This window comes from Durio zibethinus, chromosome 2 (assembly GCF_047325235.1).
Source record: "Durio zibethinus cultivar Kanyao isolate XHJ-2024 chromosome 2, ASM4732523v1, whole genome shotgun sequence".
Taxonomy (NCBI): domain Eukaryota; kingdom Viridiplantae; phylum Streptophyta; class Magnoliopsida; order Malvales; family Malvaceae; genus Durio; species Durio zibethinus.
In genome coordinates this window covers 3,292,930-3,313,149 of record NC_143163.1, presented here as the reverse complement: position 1 = coordinate 3,313,149, position 20,220 = coordinate 3,292,930, and the positions used below count along the sequence as shown (strand labels likewise).

Genomic DNA, 20,220 nt, shown 5'->3' with positions numbered 1-20,220 from the left:
GAGGTAGATAGTGATTAATGGCTTAATCTAATCTATTGGAAGAAGTAGAAACACATTAAAATAGTAAAAAAAATTTTATATACAAAAATTCGCAGTCCAAAAAATTAAAAAATATATATAGGTAATAGGATTTAAATTTTAGATTTGTCTTATATAATTGATGATGGTGTTTTTGAATATTCTAACTGAGAAAGGATGAGGTAAGGTCGTGAAGATGAGGTAAGGTTGAAGCAAAGACAAGTAGAACTCGCAGTAAAAAAACAAGGGGTGTCGAAGTAGTTGCTTCGGAGCGTATTCCGACACTTAAAAGTCACTGAGGTATCACATTACACAGAGCCACGGACCATGGAATGAAGGGAACACCATGGAATGAAGGGAACTATCGTCATAACCATCGAAAGCCTCTTTAATACTTCAAATGAATATCACAAAGTGGCAACAAAAAGAAAAAAAAAAAAAAAAAACGAGAGAGGGAGAGAGAGAGAAACAAACTCTTTTTATAGCAAGTTTTAAGGAAGCAATAACATTGAATAGGCTTTTATTAATATCTCATCGTTTTGGCATAGCTATACAAATATTATTTTAATATAAAATCATTTTAATTAATTAAATCTAATATGATAATATTATATTTCTTTTAACAAATTTGATATCCTGTAATTGTATTTATTTCAATCTAAAATCAAAATAAAAAAAAATTGTCAATAAAAAATTTCATTTAAAATTGAAAAGCATATTTTGTCTTTATTTTTTTCAACAACCTATATATTAGATTTGGTAACCTAGAATTAAAAGAAGAGATTTGAATTTTAATATAAAATGTATGATAAAGCACATAACAATATAACATTAATTCATGATTGGACAATCATTCATTTTAAAATAAGTTATTTTAATTTTTATGAATTCATCAAGCAAACAAAAATATTAAGAGAATTTATAATCTAAAAAATATATGTTAAAATTAATTTTAAAATTTTGTTTTTATCTGTTAAAAAAATATAATAATTTGATTGTAGTCAATCTATTGATATTTATATTTGTCAATTAACCATTAAATAATAAAATTAAAAGATTTAATTAGCAAGCATATTTATTTCATACTTGTACATACCATTTTTTCTCATTGATATGTATATATATTTTACGATTATATTTTAGGTTATATTATAAATATAAAATATTATATAATATAAAAATCAAATCGAGAGTTTGCAGTACTAATTTAATGTATGATAAAATTTATCTAAATAAGATAATGAAATTAATATATTTTTTTTATAAAGAGTATATAGTTATTAATTTAATGACTATATAGTTTTCAAATTTTACAAGTTTTTGTTCAACAGTTGACAAATAATCATTTTTAAAAAAATATATTTTTATATGAATTAATTAATTAGAAGTAACACAAATCCCTTTGTCATGAAATATAAAAGAAATCTTTCATTTAATGTAGTATTGTAATATTAAAAAAGCAATATATAAAATTAAATTTTAGTTTTTCGATGATAATTTAAATTTAAATTTCTTTAATATTAATTATTAAATAGTAATATATCAAAGCAAACTCCTATCTTATGTAGTGTCAATGTTAAATATTAAAAGTTAAAAATGGAATTTAATTTTAAGCAATTTAAGGTAAAAAAATAATGAAAATTTAAATTTTAATTACAACTTGAATTGTAACTTATTCATAAAAGATAAAAACATTGGCTATTTATAAAAAAAATTATTGTAATATTATATTTACAGTACAAATCATTAAAATAAATAAATTATTAACTCTTAACCTCTTGAATGGTGTAAATCCTTATTTAATTTAGATTTGTCGATAACATTCGATTTGATCAACACTAACATTATTTGAAAACTTGATTTTTATTTTAATTTTTAAAAATCAAATTTATTTTTAAAAATTTTGTGCCTATTAACACGATTTTCTTATTATTAGATCCATTTTTCAAACTATCATGGCTTATTGATGGGTAAATAACAAATCTCTAATAATGTAATAATTTATTATATTTATTATTCAATTTACTCCAATAAATGCCAATAATTTTCTAACGCATTTTTCAAACTTAAAAGACACCAATTAATTTAATTAGAGATAATTGATGAAAATTATGCATTAAGTAATTAATATGAACTTCAAATTCGTTTTGAATTTTGAAAAGAAAGAACTTACAAATCAACTAACATAATTCTCATTATATATAATAATATTTAAAAAATCAATACATTATTCTTAATTTAGATAATGAATTAAAATTTTATTTTCATTTATATATAAGATAATTGAATTTAATTTAGTATTTAAATAATTAAAATTTAAAAATTAATAATCCCATGCAAAACTAATTAGTTTAAGCACATTCCCTGGTGTGCCATAGTTATTCATTATGGTATTTGAGATCATACATATTATTGGTAACAACTAGTTACCAATTAGAAAAGTTGGTAAAGTTTTATAATCAATATTAATCAGATAACATACATAAATACATTTGCACATAAAAATTATAAATTATTTCATTAAAAATAAACTAAAAATTAAATATAAAAATAAAATAAAACAAGCCATGTATGAGATGTTTAAATTAATTTCTAAGGCATATCAACATATTTGTATTTAATTGAAATACAAACTGAAAGAGAGAACGGAAGGAAGAACGACGCATACACATCGACAAATTTTTTTTAAAAATAGCATAAAAATATTAGTTGTCAGAGAACCATAGTTGAAAATATTTTAGATTAAAAATCCCGCCTACTTTCCACATCCAAAGAAGCACACCTATGGCCACAATGCTCTACCTCCCCACTATCTTCAAGTGTGGCAAGGGAAAGAAAAAAGTTTCTTTCAAAACCAACAACTACCAACAGGGACAAAGATAGGTGAAAGAATCAAAACCAAACAAAGGGAAAGGGAAAATCGAAATTTAAAAAAAAAAAAACCAGATCTGATAATTTTTTAAAATAAAAAAAATCAAATCTGGTATTACCGTAAACGATCTCAAACATTCTAGATATAAAAAAAATTTTTGATCAAAAAGTAAAAAAAAAAAAATCAAACCTAAAAAAATTGGCAAATGACGGTGGCTCTGGCATTTGTTTGGCCTGAGATAACATACTCTTTTCCTTTTCACCCTATCACTCTACTTTTTCTCTCTTCTCCTTTATTGCCAATTATCAAACGCTTTTTTTAGGAAAAAGAGACATAGGGAAACAGACTGCTTATCGTTGGGAATGAATGTGGAGGGGAAAAGAAAAAGATGAGATAGGATCATCTGTCGAAGCATCTGCATATAAAGTGATCAAAACGGTTGTTTTTAAGATGGTGATTTGAGTCTGATTCACGCGTAGATATGCTAACTTTTTCTTGATATAAATTGGGCTATTTAGCCCAAAGCATGGCTCTTTCGGCCCAAGTTTTAAAAAGGATAGGGCAAAACGGTAATATTAATAATTAATATTTTTTTGTCAATTTTAGAAATTAGAATTTTTTTCTTAACGAACGAAGCATTTATTTATTTATTTTATAAGTCAAAAACTCAATTTTTTTGGGTAAAAGAACGCATCTGTTCATCAGTTCGTCTAGCTCGATTTTAACAAGTTTTAGATATGAATGTTTCAACTCAGGACTAATTCGGCGACATTAAATTATTATTAAAAATATTTTATTTTTAATCTTATTTAAATTTAAAAATATATTTAAAATATTAAACATTTAACATTTAATATATTTTAAAAAAATTTTTAAATTTATTAAATTCGAGAAGATAAAACCGAACCTTAAACAAAATCTTAAAAAAAAATTTGATTGTATCTATGAACACAACACACCGCCAATTAAAAATTAGCGATTTTAAACTCAAAATTTATTAATTTCAAGAAACAAAAAAGTATTTATTGTAGAAATTAATAGCATTAACTCTTACCTTTAATAGTAAAATAATACTTTCTTTTTTAATATTTAAAGTTGAATTCTCATTACAAAAAATTTTAATTAAAAATTTAATATTTAATCAACCAAGATAAAATATTATTATGGCAACGCTGTTGTTGGTATAATAATAAAATAATATTATTCTGATTAATAGATTTATTTTTAATGTATTAATAATGTATAAATTTAATATATTATTAGTGAATTTAATAATATTATCAAATTAATGAGATAAATAAAATATTTTATTTTATTAATGAATAAATTTTTAAAAATAATAATTTTTTTATATATTTATTTTAAAAATTAATATTTATTTATTAATAAATTAATATAATTTGATTTAATATATAAAATTTATTCGTTTATAATACAACAAATGTAAACAATTAATTAATAATATCGAAAAACAAGACAAAATTATCATTATCAAGGATTACTAAAGTTCAGTCCATGGAATCTTATTATAATTTCCATTTTCCAAGCCATTCATTAAAAAACCCCTACAAAAAAATAAGGCAACTTTGGAAGGAGATGAGAAATTTCTTCAACAAATACAGTAAAAAGCAACAGTCATTTGCCACGCGCTAATGATTTCAATTCCTGAGAAAAGATTGGACTGTGAACTTCAATCTCCGTTTCTGGATTTACTACTGACTTCCATCTTTTTGTCTTTTCGATCTTTTTTCTTGGTCTCCCAAGTCAATAATTCTGTCGATTGCTTGCAGAACAATTTTCCCAAATGCCCAAACCCACCATTTTTATAGCAGGGAAGTTTCTTTCTTTTCAGTTCATTCTGTTCTGTCAAAACCAACAAAAATGCCCACAGTGAGAAAACCCCCCCTATTTACCAATGCCATTAACCAAGTCCCCTCTGCCAAGGTCATCTTCTCGGCTGCTGCATCAGTTGCCGCCACTGCCATGTTGGTTCGATCATTCGCCAAAGAATTCGTTCCTCGAGAGCTGCGAGACTACATCTACTTAAAAATCAAGAATATCCTTGTCTCTTTCTCTTCAGACCTCACGTTAGTCATTGAAGAATACGATGGTCTCAGCCATAACCTTCTTTATAAGTCTGCAGAATTCTATCTTGAGCCCACAATCCCTCCTGACACGAAGAGAATTAGAGTAACCATGCCAAGAAGAGGAGGCAAGATTTCATTGTCCCTTGAAAAGAATGAAGAAATCATTGATAACTTTAATGGGGTTCAAGTGAAGTGGAAGTTTGTTACAAAAAAATTGCCTCCCAAGTATATTCCAGGGTCTGATCCTTACAACCCTGTGCTTAAATCCGAGATTCGGTTCTTCGAGCTAAGTTTCCACAAGAAACATAAAGAAATGATCTTGAACGTTTATATGCAGCACATATTGGACAAAGCAAAAGAATTGAAGCAGCAAAAGAAGACCTTGAAGTTATTTACCTTGAAATATGATAGGATGCCCGGAAGGAGAGGGGATATGTGGCAGTCAGTGAATCTCGATCATCCGGCTACTTTTCAAACCCTGGCAATGGATTCAGAGGTGAAGAAGAAAATAATGGAGGATTTGGAGAGATTTGTGAAAAGAAAGGAGTATTATAAGAGGGTAGGTAAGGCTTGGAAAAGAGGGTACTTGTTGTTTGGGCCTCCTGGCACCGGGAAGTCAAGCTTGATTGCTGCCATGGCCAACTATCTTAATTTTGATATTTATGACTTGGAGTTGACTGATATCAGGGGGAATTCAGAGCTCAGGAAGCTCGTGATTTCAACTGGGAATAAATCAATACTGGTTGTGGAGGATATTGATTGTTCTCTGGAGTTGCAGGATAGACTTGCTCAAGCCAGGGCTGCGGTGCCACAAGGTTCTCATCGACTTAATCAATTACCTCAGGTATATAATTTAGAAGACTATGCTTGTAAAAATACTAACCTCTTAATTTTATGCTAGGATGTTTTTTTTTCTTTGTGTTTTGTGTATGCTTTAAATATGATGTTGATACCATGGAAATTCATATATTTAAAAGCTTTAAGGGGAAATTTTTTCTTGCCTCTTATAAGGAATTCATATTTTGATCTCTGGACAATGAATTATGAAAGGGCGTTTGGATAATGAGATATTATCATAACCACTGTTGCTGTGCTTTTTAATATTGAGAATGGAAATGAATCCATTGGAACCTCAGATTCACACTTTGCTTTCTACCAGTATCAGTTAACTCTGTCAGGGCTGCTGAACTTCATAGATGGGTTATGGTCAAGCTGTGGGGATGAAAGGATTATAGTGTTCACAACCAATCACAAGGACCGGCTTGACCCAGCTTTGCTGCGCCCTGGTCGAATGGATGTGCACATCCACATGTCTTACTGCACTCCATGTGGGTTCAAAATGCTGGCTTCTAATTACCTTGGGCTGCCAGAGCACCCGCTTTTCTTAGAGATTGAGGAATTGCTAGAGATAACGAAGGTGACACCTGCAGAAGTAGGTGAGCAGCTGATGAAAGATGAGGTGCCTGAAATAGTGCTACAAGGTCTAATCGAGTTTCTTGAGAGCAAGCTAGGAGAAGGTCAAGAAGCTGACGCTACTGAAAAGAAATCGGAAGAAGCCGAAGCAGCAGAAGATGGGGAAAAGCTAGTAGAGAAACAAGGTAAGAGCAAGGAACAGGTAGATACAGGGGACCAACAAACACTAATCATTCAGTAAATTGGTGTAGTTTTCATAGAGAAGAAGATTACTCCGTTTCTTTTCTGCAGAAAAATCATGAAAGCCTGCTAATATGAAACAAATTAAGTCTACAATTTCATATTTCTGAACTTATATGAATGTTTTTTTTACTTACCATTTGTGTGGAATTGATATGATTTTTCTTTGTCTAATTATTTGGTTCGGATAATCATCTATTTCACATCATACCTTCATGCTACTACAGAAACGGTAAATTTTGAACTAGTAAACCGAAAACGTCCCAGCTTGATCGTTGAAAAGTATCCCATATGGTTTGTTTTAAGTAAATCTTGAAGGTGCTTCCGACAAAGGAAACAGAGCCCATTCTGCTAGAATAACAATGTTGGACTGACAGATCCATTTTTTTGTGATCCAGAAATAAGGGCTTTGAAAGATTTTATTATTTATTGAAATGCGCTTTTAATTGTCTCGTAAGCTCAGCTAGCTCGCTTGTGTTCTAGTAGAACTAGGCCGAAGGCAATAATCATAGGGCCCATATCATACCTAAGGTTGGGCTATATACTATTTATTCAAACCATATCAAAAAGTGGGCTATGAATTGTTATGCCAAGTTGCCAACCCTGGAGGATTAGTTGGCCATTATTGATGCAATTAAGTAGTTGAACCCTAGGCTATGTCAAAAAAAGGGAGGAAATGTAATGTAAATAAAATAGAATGAATTTCTTAGTTTGTCGGGGAGTAGGGCAACAATAGTTGAATTCAAGACCTCAAAGCTCTTTCTTTTTTTCTTTTTCAATTTTTCCCTTTCAATCATAGGTCTTTAGTCTTTACCTTAGTTGACATTTGCCCTACCATTCTAGCAAACTTCTGATATTTTGGTAATCTCAATATCATTCTTGAAGAATCTGTCAAAACAAGAAAAATCATTATGAATCTTTTTAAACTCTTTTTGGCCAGTTGGCAAAATTTTTGAAAAAAAAAATTTTAAATATTGCAGACATGACTCACGTGTAGTCTCTTAGTGCTAGTCTGCTACATGATCAAAGAATATGAACCAAAAAACCTGAAGAAGCCGTTGCCGTTTGATTGAATTAATGGCTTTCTGAGTAGATTAATATAAATTTGACATAATATTTACATTCTATAGGGATTAATATCTATATATATATATATATATATATATATATATATAAGCATGATGTTCAAGAAAAAATAGAAAAGAGTAGTACCAGTTGGCACTATGCAGTAGGAAGAACATCAGCAATTCTTAGTGGAACGCCACTCGTGTAAGCAGATTGACTTTCCTCACCCAAACTTCAAGAACCAACTCATTCTGATAAAAAAACAACTACATAATATAAAAAATGATTCTGAAATATCCCCACAGTCTGAAGTTGATAAGTTAGAAGTTTCAACTTCAACCCCATTCCTGGTGAAATTGTTAATGGTGGATCATGCAGCTGAAGAAGGATAATTGACATATAATTTAACTTTGAAACAAGCCATTGAATAAAGCATATATGAAATTAAACTTAACAAAAACTGCACATGTTTTATTTGCTATTCATGATTGAGACATTGACAAAACCCAAACTTCCATGTCTCTACTCCAATTTGGGATCTCAATGGTGGAATAATTTGTAGAATAATATACTAATCACATAAAAAATATTTCATTGTTTCAAAATAGGATCAAAATGCATCCGAGCATTTGACTTATTGGTCGATGCATATTTCCTTGTTCAAAGCTCAAAAAACTGAGGTTCCAATTCCAATCATTCATGTGGCTTATGCTAAATATAGGTGGTGAATTGTAAGTACATATAAATAGTAGTAATATAAATGACTATGGACATTAATTTTAATTAAGAAACGAAGTATAGCAAATTCTGCCGGGAAAAGGGTGGAGTCAGTTTGCAAGTTAGTTAAAGCGACAAGACAGTCAAAGGTTTGAACGGAGTGGCATGCATATCGCCAGCCTCTCTGCCTCCCTTTAACAGAAACTCAAGCAAGTTTTATAGGTCCTTTAGACCTTGACAAGATTAGTAAAAGTTAAAGGAATCTATCTTCAGAAGAACTAAATCTGTCCATATCAATCCCTGGTCTGTTGTTTTTTATAGACATCTCCAAGGGCCGCTAATTCAAGAGATTTATTCGGGTGATATATACACCTCTCTCGTTCTCTATTAGCCCTCAGCCTCCAGTCATATGGTATGATCCCTTTCTCTTTCTCTTGCGTCTTGCATAAAATTTTCTGTCATTGGATCTGCAGTTATGGTTCAAACTGTTGATCTTTTCGATCCTCCATAGACATTAGTTTTGGCATCAATCCCCTTACAATTCTACATTGTACATATATTTTTTTGTTTGTTTTTTGGTAGGTATATAATATATATGATCATGATGTTATGTATTTGATCTTTACATGTGCAAACATGACAACCCTCTGCATTTTTTAATTGTTTTTTATCAGTTTAATCCCATATCATGCTTCTAATTCTTGAAATTTACTTACTAATTTCGAAGACTTGTTATTTCCTTTGATTTCAATGGCTTATTTGTCGATGTTTGGATGTGATTATAGGTATAAGCTTAGTAGCATCTTTGTATGAGTGCTAGTGCTTGAACCTGCTGCCCTTTTTAACCGGGAGCTGAACAGCATTGCAAAATTGTAATCATGGCTGACACTTTGTCTCTACCCGTTGAACGACAAGTTAAAATGGGTGAGTCTTCTATAAACATTGCAACTTTTATCCAATCATTCTGTGATTCTTACACTAATGTTAGATTTAGATGCATATCAGATATTGATTATGGTCAATGTCAAGATGTAACAGAACTCAAAAGAAAACCAAATCCTGGATATGAAATTCATTGCAAGGAATAAACAATAGGACCAATTACCTTAAAATGACAATGCAATGGGATATTGTTTTTGAATTTATTTTGTTTCAGGTTACACATGGTTGGATCGCCCAAAATCTATATCATCACTTGTTGCAATGTTTACAGGTCTTGAAAAATCTGATGTAGAGATCTCTGAGGATGAGAGGAAGACAAGGCTTGGGTCTCTTAAGAAAAAGGCAATCAGTGCCTCAAGCAAGTTTAGACATTCTCTTAAAAAGAAGAGCAAGAGACATAGTAGAGTTATGTCCGCTGCTAGTATAGAGGATAACCTCGATGCTGAAGAGCTACAGGCAGTGGATGCGTTCCGCCAGGCACTTATCTTAGATGAACTACTACCTGCAAAACATGATGACCATCATATGATGCTAAGGTAACAATCTTTTATCTAGTTGTCACTAATTCAGACGAAGAACATAGAGTTTAATAAACAGCATTAGAGACAATGTTTAGGAAATTTGACAGAAAAACTGCTAATGTAATTTCAATATGAATGGTATTGGATGAAAGACTAGGTCATTAACTCATTATTTGATGATACAGATTTCTGAGGGCCAGGAAATTTGATCTTGATAAAGCAAAGCAAATGTGGGCTGATATGCTCCAGTGGAGGAAGGATTTTGGGGCTGACACAATCATGGAGGTGTATATTAGTTACTAAAAACGAAAACAGAAACACTGAACTACCTGCTTCTATGGTGCAACTTTTTAATTTGTGTCTGAAATTTCTTCTTTTGGTTTCTTTGTTAAGGACTTTGATTTCAAGGAGTACAATGAAGTGGTTAAGTACTATCCACAAGGATATCATGGAGTTGATAAGGATGGACGACCTGTTTATATTGAAAGACTTGGTCAAGTTGATGCTAACAAGCTGACTCAAGTAACAACAATAGACCGCTATCTGAAGTACCATGTAAAGGAGTTTGAGAAGACCTTTGCTATTAAGTTTCCTGCTGCATCAATTGCAGCAAAAAAACACATAAATCAGAGCACAACCATATTGGATGTGGAAGGAGTGGTATGTGAGATTTGCTCCTTATATATTTTTCTCCAAAATTTGGGTCGTTGCACTTCTAATACCTACATCATAAATGAACTTTCAGGGGCTTAAAAGCTTCAACAAGACTGCAAGGGAGCTCCTTCAGCGCCTTCAGAAGATTGATGGTGACAATTATCCTGAGGTACTCATTACTCCATAAGCTCCGTTTAACTTGCCCTGAGATTCTCGGTCTACTTCTAGCATGAAAGTTTTTCTGTGAAGATGAAGCTAATTGAATCCTTTCTATGTTGCAGACTCTGAACCGCATGTTTATCATCAATGCTGGCTCTGGATTTAGGCTCTTATGGAGCACAGTTAAATCGTTCCTTGACCCAAAGACCACTGCAAAAATCCATGTAAGTATAAGTCGCCAATTTACCTGACACTACATTTGATTTTGATACTATAATGTTGCTAAACAACTTTACATTATATCGACCAGGTTTTGGGTAACAAATATCAGAGCAAATTGCTTGAAGTAATTGATGCAAAGTAAGTCTTTCTCATCAGTTTTGCAGGATAAGAATTTCTCTTAGTATGTTGTTTTGACAAATAATTATAAATGTGCAATGCATTTCAAACTTTCTATGCTAAAACATTTCTTTGTTTTGGTTTTCAACAGTGAACTGCCAGAGTTTTTGGGGGGTACTTGTAATTGTGCTGACAAAGGCGGTTGCATGCTTTCTGACAAGGGTCCATGGAACGATCCAGAAATATTAAAGGTATTCACCTAAAGATTGATTGATTTTTGGTGTAATATATATATATATTGCATTATACTTGCAATTGTACGTGCAATGATAAAACTGAGTACTTCATTTTTCTGAGCTAGAGGGTTCACAATGGTGAAGCCAAGTGCACAAGGAGGAATATGTCAGGCGTTGAGGAGAAACCATGCCGAGAGGTAGTCACTCCTAACCAAGGCTCTGCCACTTCAATTTTCACACATTATCCCAGGCCTCAATATCTAGTTGAATGCCTAACATTTTCTTTGATGTTTTGGACATGAAGAGGAGTTATTCCTCCGATGCAGAAACAGCTTTGGACACTGCTGAATGCCATGTAGAGAATACACCACTATCTCCTGTTGCTGAAGTAAGTTTTCTCATTATTATTGCCATGTCCACAATGCAAAGAAATTAGGAGCTCTAGACTTCTAGTGCATATGAGATCCTGAATTGAGATAGATCATGATTTATGCAGCTAAATATTCCAATTAGTCAAATTCAAATACATTGTCAAATATAATTTATCAAATTTGTAAATAATCAAACATGATATTTCATATCTCAGTTTCTGCTTTTCAATTTTTTTCTGTTAACATAAGTACATGTCATTATATATTGCAGTCTCCTATCAAGAAAAAGTGCCAGGATTCCTTTCCCTATGACAAATTTATTCCAATGGTTGACAAAAGTGTAGATGCTTCCTGGCCTAAATCACTGGGAAATGAAAATTTTGCCTTGTCAAAAGGTAGATATTCTTGCTAACGAGCTGATTCCTTATACTTTCGACTGCTAAAAACATTACATTACATGAGTAGATGAATCTAATATTTTATGTAGATTTTGCATTTGGATAAATTTTGTTGAGTATAAGAATATACCAATGACACCATTCATTCCCCACTTTTTTTCCCCAAAACTGCAGACTGTTACTACATGAAGGATGATAGGAGCGCTACTGAAGGAATGAGCACCAACATTTTCGGAGGAATCATGGCCTTCGTTATGGGTATTGTAACCATGGTTCGCTTGTCCCGCAGCATGCCAAGGAAACTAACTGAAGCTGCTTTGTATGGTGGTCAAGTTTACTACGCTAACCCAATGATCACAGGCCATGCCGCTCAGCTACCACCACCTATCACTAGCGCTGACTACTTCGCCATGATGAAACGCATGGCTGAATTGGAAGAGAAGGTGAGTTTCCTTGTGGGGAAACCAGCAGCTATGCCACCCGAGAAAGAGGAGATGTTGAATGCTGCTTTAAGCAGGGTCTGCACCCTGGAAGAAGAGCTATCTGCAGCTAAGAAGGTACATACTTACAGCTTGGTTATCTTAAACTCAAATCCTGAAGAATCCGATGAAGTGCATGTGCTTGTCACTGTCTTTGAATCTTAATTGTTTGTTTCCTTTCTTACTTATGCAGGCACTTGAGGAAGCCCTCGATAAACAGCAGGAGCTTCAAACCTACATTGACAAGAAAAAGAAGAAGAAGAAGTTTGTAAGTTATCAAAGTTTTTACTGCTTCACTAGTTAAGATCATGCAAATTTCAGTTACATATTCAGGAGTATCTCACATCTCATTTTCTTGGATTGTGGTTGCAGAACCCATTCCGCTGGTAAAGCTGAACTTGATATTGGTGGCATTGATGATATTCAGCCCCACATATGAATTCCTTTCATATATTGTTTTGCTTTGTAATATATTCTATTTCAAGACCCTGAGGCATTTTTTCTGAAATTTCGTGTATACGTCGAACAATTATTGGCTCAAATAGTGGTCTTGGCTGGTCCTAATTGTAATGTTCATGATAAAGTTAAAAATGTCGTAATAAAAGTGAAGAAAAAGAACAGCAGAAATCTTGGCTACGGAGGAGATAAAAATCAGTGCCTTTCTCAAGTTTCTTCTGACCACAACCTGGTATTTTAGCTTGAAACTTTACTATACCTAGTACCAACAAGACTACCATTTACATAGTATCTGCTATTGCAGTATGTCCTTACATATCATTCCTGTTTCTTCCGTCAATGCCTGGTGAAGAGTCGAGGATTTGAACCTCTAATCGCAATCACTTTCTGTCATCGCTTCAATGCTCATTGTCAGAGACAATTTTTGAAACCTGTTCGAAGAGAGCTGAGAATTTTCTTGTTTTCCTCAGTTGTAGTTAGTTCTCGAACATTATGGTTGCTCCGATGGTTGGTTTCTTGCAGTACCCAGCTACAATTTTATGTCGAACAGTAAAACCTCAAAACCGGGTTCTGACATGTTAAGCCAAGTATTTATTAGGGGAACTTACAACGTTAGAAATCGTGATATAAGTGAAGCTCAACAAATCTAACTTTTGACAACAAAGTTCCAAAAGCAACATATATAAATATGAGAACCCTTTTACTTTAAGAAGTGCGACAATTTCAGACATTACATAGGAAAAAGAGTAGGGAAATGAAATAAGCCGAAAGAAAGACAGTTCCATTATGGTTCTTGTGCATTTCTGGGCAGTAGGATTTATATTCAATTATGAGCGGATACACAGTTACATTGCTCATAGCGGTATATCCTCCACAAGATCAACATAGGCGGCTGATGTTGAAGTTGAACAGTAAAACAGAAAGGAACTCAAAACAGTTATTGATTTTTGTAGTCTCTCCATCAGCAAAGCATATCACCAGCAAAACTTCTTTTTCTGAAACGGAGAGGAATATCAGCCACAACCATAGCACAATAAGATCGGATATAACCATAAGAAATTATGCATAAAATCTAGGTAATGTACATAAACAATAGGAAAAACCAATGCAATGACGTACCCGCAGTTTGGCTTCCCTTTGACTGTCTATGTAAGCAAGCAGTTCTTCTTGCCTCATCAAAGCTTCATGAAGAGCCTATTCAATATAGAAAATACATGCAAAAAGAAATGAAACTTCAGAGAATGAAAGCAAGAATGACCACAACTGCAAGAATTTTAAAAAGCCTTGTAAGCATGCCAAAATAACTGATTAATCAGTTGATAACAAATATTCCCCTAGAGGAAATTGAGATTTCTGCAAAATATTTGCAGTCAGAGGAGCCAGTTAGCCTAAAAGGCTTTGGTTTTTTGTTTTTCAAAATAACAGGTAATAAATCCAACTTCCAGAGAAGATTTATTACCAACCTTTGCACTAATGCAAAATACAACATTTAGCACTACCAGATGCTTTAATGAAAATATCATTGAATGCTTTCCGTAGCCATGTAAACAATTCATAAATAAAGTACCCAGGCTGCGAAATTCACCATAAATCATTTAATTCTTTCCATAGCCATGTAAACAATTCATAAATAAAGTACCAAGGTGAGACATTTTGTCACTTTGACACTACGTGTGAATGACCTACTCACAGGAAACGGTTCAGGGACTTCTAACAGAAATATGGACGATATTTTGGAAAATAATAACATAATTAAGATTGCCAACAGTACCTTCTTGGTAGCAATTAGCTCTGCTTCTAGGGCATCAACACGACATACAGCGGCATTCAACAATTCCTCTTTCTCATAAGGCATCTCAGATGGCTTTGCTTGTAGAGTACCAACTTTCTCCTCAAGCTCACCCAACCTCTTGTGCACCGAAGATAGAAGATCTGCCTGAGTAAAAGGAGGGGTTGGAGAAGGGGGGCGAAACTCTTCCTCTTGAGTTGCATCAGGGGTAAGTTCAGGAACATTTTGACAATGACCGGAAACTGTGTTAGGAAGCTTTCCAGTTATATGGCATGCTACTGTCCGGAAGACAGTGTAAAGTGTCATGAAATAAGCCATAAGAGTCAGCAAAATCCGAGCTTGAATTCCTTCTGGGGTCTTAGGAGTTTCAGGCAACACTAATGTACCTGAATCACAAAATAGCATTTCATTTTCTTAAGCATGTTATAAACGGTCTAAGCATGGTTTTAAGAAGAAATGTAGCATCTCAAAGGGTGACATGTTATACGAGATTATATTTGTTAACCTTTGGAAGCAGGCCTCAACAGGGAGGTTTGTTTCTTCCAACTAGAATCAACAGCTTTGTCTACCATGGGAACATATTCATCATAGCCTGAGAAGTTACCAGCATAGCTCGTTTTCCCAAAGAGCTTAGCCTGCATAATTTACAAAGCCATACAAGTCGATTAGCAATTTTGCTAAAAATAACAATGATACTAAACTTAAGTGTAGAACCCAATAAGATGCATAATGAAGTCATCATCAAGTACCCTTTTAAGTCATTATGATTCTCATAGGTCATAGCATGTTGTTGACGACCAAACAAAACAAAGAAAACCCTAAAAAGAATGCAAATTGCTGGGTCATATTAATGAAACTAATATTCCAAAGCATTTTAGTGTTCCAAAAGCAAAATTCCATGTTAAGATCTCTTCTATCCAACAGTTTATATTACTCACAATGAACGTAATCCGACATATTATCAGCTAAAAGCAAAGTACTTCAATACCCTAACCACCACGGAAGATTAAAAGGTAAAAAAAAAACCCACTTCTTCACGAACAGGGGTCAGCCGAAGTTGGGAATAGCTCTTCATTGCTTTCGGGGATGCAATATCTTCAGCTTCTGATCCAGATTCTGCGGTGGATGTATCGCTACCCTTCAACTGTCACACAGCACAATAAGCAATGAGATAATGCAAAACTTTTACCTCAAAACAGGACTATCAAAATTTTCCAGAAGACAAGGACAATTGAAAGTTAGAAAGATCATATACCATTGGATATTGTGGCTTAGCATAAGCATTAACCTTCCCATCACTATTCAAAACTTTTACAACTTGTCTAGCACGCCGTGCCTCACCATTAAGAAACATCTGAGAAGAAACACATGCAATAAAGTGTTTCTTTGTTACAAACAACTACAATGATGAAGCCCTTGAAATTAGCAGCATTAAAAACATATACTAAATACCAACGCTAGTTTATAACCTTCAATATTTCTGGGTTCTTCCAAGGCCCCTTATCAGACAGAAGGCAACCTCCCTGATCTGCACAGGTACAGCTACCACCCAGAAATTCTGGCAACTCACTGAATGGATTTGATAATTGCCATTAGCTTTTAGACAGGAGGAGGCAACAACAAAGTGAAATATAGTAAAAGAACATATTTTCTTTTCGAGCGAGACAGATGATGATGAAAATTGTATCGCAAATAGGAGTAAAACAAAGACAAGATAACAATATATCATGTCATGAAAGTTCTAAGTGCATTTACCTGGCATCAATAATCTCAAGCAATTTGCTTTGGTACTTGTTTCCAATAACCTAAAGTCATTTCATGATAAATATATGTATAATTATAAATTAGCAACAAATAAATGAGAAATCAAAAGCCAAAAAAGAAAGTATACTCAATTTCAAAAATATTGCAGAAAAGTATTAACATACATGAATTTTGGAAGTTGTTTTGGGATCAAGAAATGTCTTCACGGTGTTCCACAACAGCCTAAACCCAGGACCAGCATTAATGATAAACATTTGGTGAAGAGTCTGCAAAAATAAAAAAGACCCGAAGATAAATTTCAGCTCAAAAAAACTTAATATAAAAATGTTGTTAGAACCATAAGTTTGCAATTCATCCTGCAAGCACATTGAGATGGCAGACCTCAGGGTAGTTGTCACCATCAATCTTTTGCAGTCGCATAATCAGGTCCCTTGCAGACTTAGTAAAATTCTTAAAGCCCTGATAAATAGATGAAAACAAAACAATCAGCAGTTAGCTACTAATTCGCAGCCAAATATAAGGTATTAACAAGGCAAAAAGTGATTACAAGAAACATACCACACCATGAACATCTAAAATTGTTGTGCTTGAATCTATATGCCTCTTTGCGGCAATTGTACATGCAGGAAATTTCACAGTGAAGGCCTTCTCAAACTCCCGGACATGGTATTTTACATACCGATCCATAGTTGTAACTTGCATGAGCTTGTTGGGATCAACTTTTCCTAATCTTTCTATATACACAGGTCTTCCCTCTTTATCAACACCATGATGGCCATGAGGGTAATGCCTTAAAACCTCATTCAACTCCTTGAACTCAAAATCCTGAAAATTAAGGATAAATGCAGTGAAAAACATGGATGATAACCAATACTATTTCATGCAAATTATTAACCGCAACTACCTTCATGATGGTATCAGCACCAAACTCGTTCCTCCATTGGAGCATATCTGCCCACATGTGCTTAGCTTTATCAATATCAAACTTCCGTGCTTTCAAGAACCTACATAAGAGTAAAGGAAGAAACTAATTATTACTAGCCACAGTATTCAAAGCTGGAAAGGCAAGTAAAGAAGCAGAGAGCAGCAGAGATGATCCAAAAAGGCTTCAAACGAAAAAAGATATATCACATCAGCAAACACAAATAAGACATTTTGAAAAAACAAAACAAAGAACATGACCAAAATAAGACCAATAGACTCACAATTCTTCGTATTGATTTCCCTTATCAAGCCAATTCAAATTCACGTCAAGATAATCGGTGAATCATGAAGCATACCATTCACCAATCATTACAGAAATTTCTATATATTGGAGATAGAATATTCATTAATTAGGCGGTCCACTGCTCATTTGACGAGAGAACAGTGCCAATAAAACTTGCATTGCAATATTAAAAAAGAATCATCCAATAGTAAAAACTACAATTTTGGGGAATATGAGATAAAATTAAGAGAAGGAGAGCACCTCAACATTATGTGATAGTCATCATGTTTGTCTGGAAGCAATTCTTCCATAATCAATGCTTGTCGAAATTGATCAACAGCCTTTAGCTCCTCCACATCTCGAACATCCTCGATGGATACAGAGCTAACACGGCCATCACTTTTCCTTCTACTACTCTTCTTTTTGAGAGAATGCTTAAATCTAGTAGATGCATTTAACGCCTTCTTTTTCAAGGATCCAATTCTTGTGCGCCTTTCATCCTCTGAGTTCTCGAAATCAGATTTCCTCTCTCTCCTCTCATCACTACCCAAAAACCCCTCAAAGCCTGCCTCAAGACATACAACCAGAAAATTACAATTACAAACAAGTAGTGTTATTAGATAAAGAAAGAATTAGAAAACTAATCTGAAAATCAAATTCTATTTTTTTCTTCTAATTCTCATATATATTTCTGATAATTCTTCAGAAACCCTAAAACAAGAATCGAATTCCTTTCTCTATCGGTTAAATCGAGTTTAAATTTCTCCTCCTTTATCCGCACTACCAAAATCTTCTCAGCAAGCAAACTTAGCTACAGTTAAACCCTAGAATTGGTAAAATCAGTTCATGAAACGAAAGAAGTTAAACTCACAAGGCCTAGCGAATCGATCCAGTGGCCCCGACATCTAATCTCCGTCACGAAGAATCAAGGCGGCGCCGCCGGAGACCTGACTTCCCAATCGGTCAAATTAGGGTCCAAAGAGTATCAATTTACCCGCACGGACCTTATCAAACCCCGCATTACCATCAACAAGCAAGAATAAGGAAGATTGAAGAGTACAATTTTTCAGGTGTTTGAATTTTGCCTTTCTTTTATTGTTTAAATTTAATTTGCGACGAAAAAAAGGAAGAGAGAAATTTCTACCTCTGTGAGAAAAATTATTATATTAATCGTGTTTCTGCGTCACGGATCACGAGGTAGATCGACAGTCATAAATGCCTCTGACCAGAATTCTAACCGATCTTGGAGACTGTGTCCACAACTGATAATAATAAAATAAAAAAAAAGAATTTCGGTTCTAAAATAAATTAGAAATTCGCCGGCGAATTTAGAGAGAGAGAGAGAGAGAGAGAGAGGAATTGAATGGCAACTTTTCGAGAGAGAGAGAGAGAAAGACATGGAAGGGGGCCATTATAGGAGTTGATTGAGGGAAGTGGGGCCCGGATATTTATGATGGACACGTGGCGAGAAAATGGGGAGGGAGTGCACAGAACGAGAAAGCTGCCGACGATATGTGAACAGTACACATTCCGGGCGGTGTAATTGGGTGATGATTCGGTCACAGACGGTGTGTTAATAATACGGTACTATTTATTAATTTATTGAGCACGTGGTGGATTTCGAATCATATACTTCCAAGTCGATACTCTCTCTTTTTGGGTTTTCTTTTTTTATTTTTCGTATTTCTCTTTAATAAGTTTCCTTTTAATATTTTTTTTTATAAAGGATGCGTGCCTTGCTTTTCTTTTTTTTTGTTCTTTTAAAGATTTACAGTGGGACAAGAAACGATGATGGAAATTAAAAAAAAAAAAAGCCACATTTTATTGCATGCCTCACGCTTGCATGAAGAGTTTTACACTTTCACTCAATTATTGTTCTCGAAATTTGTACAATAAATTATGTAAAACACTTTTCTTTGGAGGGGTCAAGGAATCAATGAATTTTCAATTTAAAGAAAAAAGCATCAAATGTTTTTCATGTACTTTGAATCATATTGAGAGTTTTTTTTTTTTCGTTTCATAAACCTCTCAATCTAATAATTTAATAAAAAATTTAAATTAAAATCTTAATTTCTTAATGTCTTGTTTTGGATATTGGATGTTTCATTTAAAATGTCAGGCATTAATAATGAAATATATAACTTTTTATTAAAATTTTATATATACAAATAATATCCCATCACTTACATGAAAAAAAAAAATCACCACAAATTAATTGTCTGATTTGTTAATTTTTGTACGAAATTCACATGTTCTCTAAATCATTAATCTAATTTTTGTATAAGTGAATGAATCATATATAATATAATATTATAATATATATAAAAATTTGATAAAATTTACATATATGAACGTTTCATGGACAATTCATATTATTGATATTTTTAAATAATTTTATTCAATCAATTAATGTTTTAAAATTTATATTTATTCAAATATTTCAAAATATATAAATTTTATTTTAATTTAAGCATGAAAATTATTATAAATTTA

At 33.1% G+C, this 20,220-nt stretch overlaps 3 protein-coding genes and 1 long non-coding RNA gene across 7 annotated transcripts; 2 read left to right on the top strand and 2 right to left on the bottom strand.

Annotated features, from left to right (window-relative positions):
• Positions 1-4,544: 4,544 nt before the first annotated feature.
• LOC111308847 (AAA-ATPase At3g50940-like) lies at positions 4,545-6,804 on the top strand. Its single transcript, XM_022907501.2, has 2 exons — positions 4,545-5,821; positions 6,137-6,804. Exons 1-2 carry the CDS (start codon positions 4,772-4,774, stop codon positions 6,629-6,631), a joined length of 1,545 nt encoding a protein of 514 aa, XP_022763236.1. The 5' UTR covers positions 4,545-4,771; the 3' UTR covers positions 6,632-6,804.
• A 1,954-nt stretch (positions 6,805-8,758) lies between these two features.
• Positions 8,759-13,157, top strand: LOC111308849 (phosphatidylinositol/phosphatidylcholine transfer protein SFH3-like). Of its 3 annotated transcripts, none has more exons than XM_022907503.2 (15): positions 8,759-8,824; positions 9,198-9,336; positions 9,626-9,890; positions 10,061-10,160; positions 10,269-10,535; positions 10,621-10,698; positions 10,811-10,912; positions 10,999-11,048; positions 11,179-11,278; positions 11,389-11,460; positions 11,568-11,651; positions 11,906-12,029; positions 12,207-12,589; positions 12,705-12,779; positions 12,884-13,156. In XM_022907503.2, the coding sequence occupies exons 2-15, from the start codon at positions 9,291-9,293 to the stop codon at positions 12,899-12,901; spliced, it is 1,764 nt and encodes a 587-aa protein (XP_022763238.2). In that variant the 5' UTR covers positions 8,759-8,824; positions 9,198-9,290; the 3' UTR covers positions 12,902-13,156. The 3 variants fall into 3 exon arrangements, with proteins under 3 accessions (XP_022763238.2, XP_089602249.1, XP_089602251.1); XM_089746123.1 differs by lacking the exon at positions 8,759-8,824 and adding an exon at positions 8,827-8,990 and having other exon boundaries at positions 12,884-13,157; XM_089746125.1 differs by lacking the exon at positions 8,759-8,824 and having other exon boundaries at positions 9,162-9,336; positions 12,884-13,023.
• On the bottom strand, positions 12,013-12,291 carry LOC149519886 (uncharacterized). Its single transcript, XR_016329070.1, has 2 exons — positions 12,163-12,291; positions 12,013-12,070 (listed from the first exon to the last, which is right to left on the bottom strand). It is a non-coding gene; the product is annotated as an uncharacterized LOC149519886 (long non-coding RNA).
• A 475-nt stretch (positions 13,158-13,632) lies between the features above and the next one.
• LOC111308846 (phosphatidylinositol/phosphatidylcholine transfer protein SFH8-like) lies at positions 13,633-19,110 on the bottom strand. 2 transcript variants are annotated; one of them, XM_089746114.1, is made up of 15 exons: positions 18,872-19,110; positions 18,599-18,731; positions 17,989-18,292; positions 17,425-17,524; positions 17,079-17,345; positions 16,902-16,979; positions 16,685-16,786; positions 16,512-16,561; positions 16,226-16,325; positions 16,012-16,110; positions 15,787-15,900; positions 15,262-15,391; positions 14,739-15,142; positions 14,087-14,161; positions 13,633-13,962 (listed from the first exon to the last, which is right to left on the bottom strand). In XM_089746114.1, the coding sequence occupies exons 2-15, from the start codon at positions 18,630-18,632 to the stop codon at positions 13,942-13,944; spliced, it is 1,878 nt and encodes a 625-aa protein (XP_089602240.1). In that variant the 5' UTR covers positions 18,633-18,731; positions 18,872-19,110; the 3' UTR covers positions 13,633-13,941. The 2 variants fall into 2 exon arrangements, with proteins under 2 accessions (XP_089602240.1, XP_022763233.2); XM_022907498.2 differs by having other exon boundaries at positions 18,599-18,674.
• Between the last annotated feature and the right edge of the window lie 1,110 nt (positions 19,111-20,220).